This window comes from Morus notabilis, unplaced genomic scaffold, assembly GCF_000414095.1.
Source record: "Morus notabilis unplaced genomic scaffold, ASM41409v2 C11477975, whole genome shotgun sequence".
Taxonomy (NCBI): domain Eukaryota; kingdom Viridiplantae; phylum Streptophyta; class Magnoliopsida; order Rosales; family Moraceae; genus Morus; species Morus notabilis.
In genome coordinates, this window is record NW_010387577.1 from 1 (window position 1) to 3,095 (window position 3,095).

The following is a 3,095-nucleotide window of genomic DNA, read 5'->3' on the forward strand; positions in this document are numbered from 1 at the left end:
CTCTAAATGAATTGTCACTTGTTACAATTCAACTTTATGGCTTCTTGTGACTTATGAGGTACCACATAAAAGCGCAAAAGGCAATGGCAAAGAAAAAATAGAGGCAGTACTTGATCGGAAGGCAGTCTTAGTCCCATTAAAGGGAGGTCCGTCGTTTGTGTTTTTAAAGGACGATAAAACCATGAAAATTTAGATAAGATTATAGTCTAGTTTATACTGGTAGCTGAAACGATAATTATGTTATAGTGCAGCCGAAAATGCATCTAAAAGAACAGCAACATATCGAAAAAGCCAATCTCAACTCTCAAGCTGCAAAATTCCGATTTCATTTACCTTTACATTTTAAATTCTCATGCCCCACAAAGCTACACAAGCAAAATGTCTATCATGAGGCTTTTTTTACCCTCTAATCCCAGCTCTCTTCACCAGCAAATGTTTCAAAAGAAAGAGAAATGGGTGTCTCGAGCTGACATCGCATAGAACAAATCTCGTTACAACATCCATATTTGCATCGAAGGGCTAATGCACGACCAACATGCCTCAGAAGTAACTTGATAAGGGAAGGGAGCAGATGCAAATCGGACAAACAAAATAACTACTTCGCGGCAGCAACCAGTGAGGCTCGAGCTTTTGTGAAAGAAGCAATAAGTGATCCAAGTTGCAATTTGTCATTGCAGCCAAAACTCAATCTGTACCTGCACATTGAGAAACAAGTCCTGGAGAATTAAGTACCAATGCAAGTTTTAGCAAGTTCCAGTTCAATTGAACCAGGCTTGATAAAGTCCTGAAACAAAAGTGAGAAGAATGCGTCCCTATTGTTCCCATGCATCTCCTCCCTTTTACAGCAATACAGTAATGAAGATGATTGAAAGGTTAAGAAATAATTCTACTTGTTACCAGAAGATGAAAATAGAGTACAAAAGCATAGCAAGGCATGTGTACGTACTCTATGTCCGCCAGATCATTAATCAACTGAACCCGAGCATCTGACGGCATCTTTATCTTAAAGACAAACCTGCAAACAACAGCGCATAAAAAATGAGGAAAAGAAAATAAAGAGGGGGGTATTAAGCATAAATGCTAAGAACTTACATGGTCACTTCTCTTACAATGTCAACCAAGGCCAATCCTTTCCTTCCTTTCATATTAGATATTTCTACAATAACAGGGTACAATATAACGTAAGAAACATAATGGAGTCCGAGAGTAGCAAATCATGATTGGAATTTTAGAGTAGCACAAAATAAATTAGGCTTTTAATTACGCTTAAAACTTTCTGCAAAGGATTCATTCAGAAGCCAGTAAGATATTTGCTCAATGTCTTTGGGCAATGGATTTCCAGTGCAAAGGTATACTTCTTCTTCTGTTATCTTCTTGGAAGCCATATGCGTCGACTGTGTAAACAAAAGAAAATCTCATTGTAATTCAATCTCTTAAAGGAGAAAAAAAATGATAAATTTGAACAATTATTCTCAACAAGCGATCAAATTTACGTAAAGATCTTAATAACCTGTAAAATGTTCAGGGCCTTTCTCATGTCACCATTGCTAAGCCGTACAAAAGCCGTCAGGCCACTCTCAGACACATCAAGCCTGTTCAACGCAAAAGTTGTCAAAAAAAATAACTATACAGATAAGTCGGTTTCCTCCGTCTCTATAGATAAGGTTTTGCCCCCACACAAAGAACTGATATTGGTACTGACATATCCAACAAAACTTGCGAATCCAAAATAATGTAACACGAAAACAAATCTTCACTCTGAACGTTCCCAAAGAAACATCCAGAGAATACAAACATGAAGTCAAAAAGCTAGAGAAAACAGTACTTGCCCTTCAGCCTCTATCACATGTTTGAGTCGCTCATTGACATGAACGGGATCAAGAGGAGCAAATCTAAAACGAGTACATCTCGACTGTAATGCTGGAATAATCTTGTTAACATTGTTACATATAAGGGAGAATCTTGTATTCTTCGTGTATTTCTCAATCACTGCACCACAGAATATTTGTATTATTAGGAACTAAGAACGGCAATATGAAAACTTTAAAATTGAAATACATTTTTTTTTTAAAGGGACTAACTAAGAACAGAGCACCAGATTACTATTACACCTCTTCGAAGAGCAAATTGTGCGTCCTTTGTCATTGCATCAGCCTCATCCAGCAAAACCAACTTCACTGATGCCTTCACACTGTCAACCAAAACCATTCCATAATCGGTTATAAAACAAAAGGTGCCATTTGTTTATAGTAATATTTCAGAAGAAGAATCCTTCAATATTAACAAGACCCACTACGGGGAAAAGAGCAAAACTACAGAAAATACCCAAACGAGAAGCTCTGAGTGCTAGCAAAATCTTGGATCTGTTGACGCACGACGTCGATTCCCCTATCGTCCGAAGCATTCAACTCCAGAATCATGTTGTGGTATTGCGCTCCGTAAAGCTTTCGCGCCACGGCAAGAATCGTCGAAGTCTTTCCCGTCCCTGGAGGGCCGTACAGTAGAAGATGCGGCAATCTGTTCTCACTGGTCAGCCTATCAACTGTTCGCGTACCAAAACCAACGATAAGAGAGGGAAAAAACGAGAGTGATTTTCCCGAGAACTAAACAGAAACCAGAAGGAAAATTGGACAAAAAAAGAAAAAGAAAAACCCTAGAGATGAAGAGGAGGAAATGAATTGACTCACTGGTATCAATAATGTCGCGGTGAGCGGCCACATCGGCGAGGGATTGAGGGCGGTACTTCTCGACCCAGGGCGTGGCTTTGCCGTCGGAGGGGGCGGCGCCGCTCTTGCCCTTGTTGATTGGCTTCGCAGAGCGGTCACCGGCGTTGTCGTCGTCGTCGATGTCCATGAGAGAAACAACTTCGGTCATGGTGGTAGAGGGCTAGGGCTGTTATGCGACCTCGGATTCTCCGATTTTAGGATTTGGGAATTTGTTTGGTTAGGGTTCTGGGTTTGGAGAGAGAATCGAAGTTTTCGCTGATACAACTTATGGCGCCAAACACGATTTTGAGGCGGGAGAACGGGGACGGCCTTCCCTACTGTTCCCAATCCTAACGTTACACTGCTTTTTTTTCTTAATACGTTTACATT

The 3,095-nt window shown here is 40.3% G+C and overlaps 1 protein-coding gene across 1 annotated transcript; it reads right to left on the reverse strand.

The window, feature by feature from the left end:
* Positions 1-226: 226 nt before the first annotated feature.
* LOC21384034 (replication factor C subunit 3) lies at positions 227-3,087 on the reverse strand. Its single transcript, XM_024176996.1, has 9 exons — positions 2,688-3,087; positions 2,326-2,542; positions 2,112-2,191; positions 1,830-1,989; positions 1,511-1,592; positions 1,265-1,394; positions 1,093-1,156; positions 947-1,015; positions 227-695 (listed from the first exon to the last, which is right to left on the reverse strand). The coding sequence occupies exons 1-9, from the start codon at positions 2,872-2,874 to the stop codon at positions 596-598; spliced, it is 1,089 nt and encodes a 362-aa protein (XP_024032764.1). The 5' UTR covers positions 2,875-3,087; the 3' UTR covers positions 227-595.
* Positions 3,088-3,095: the final 8 nt, after the last annotated feature.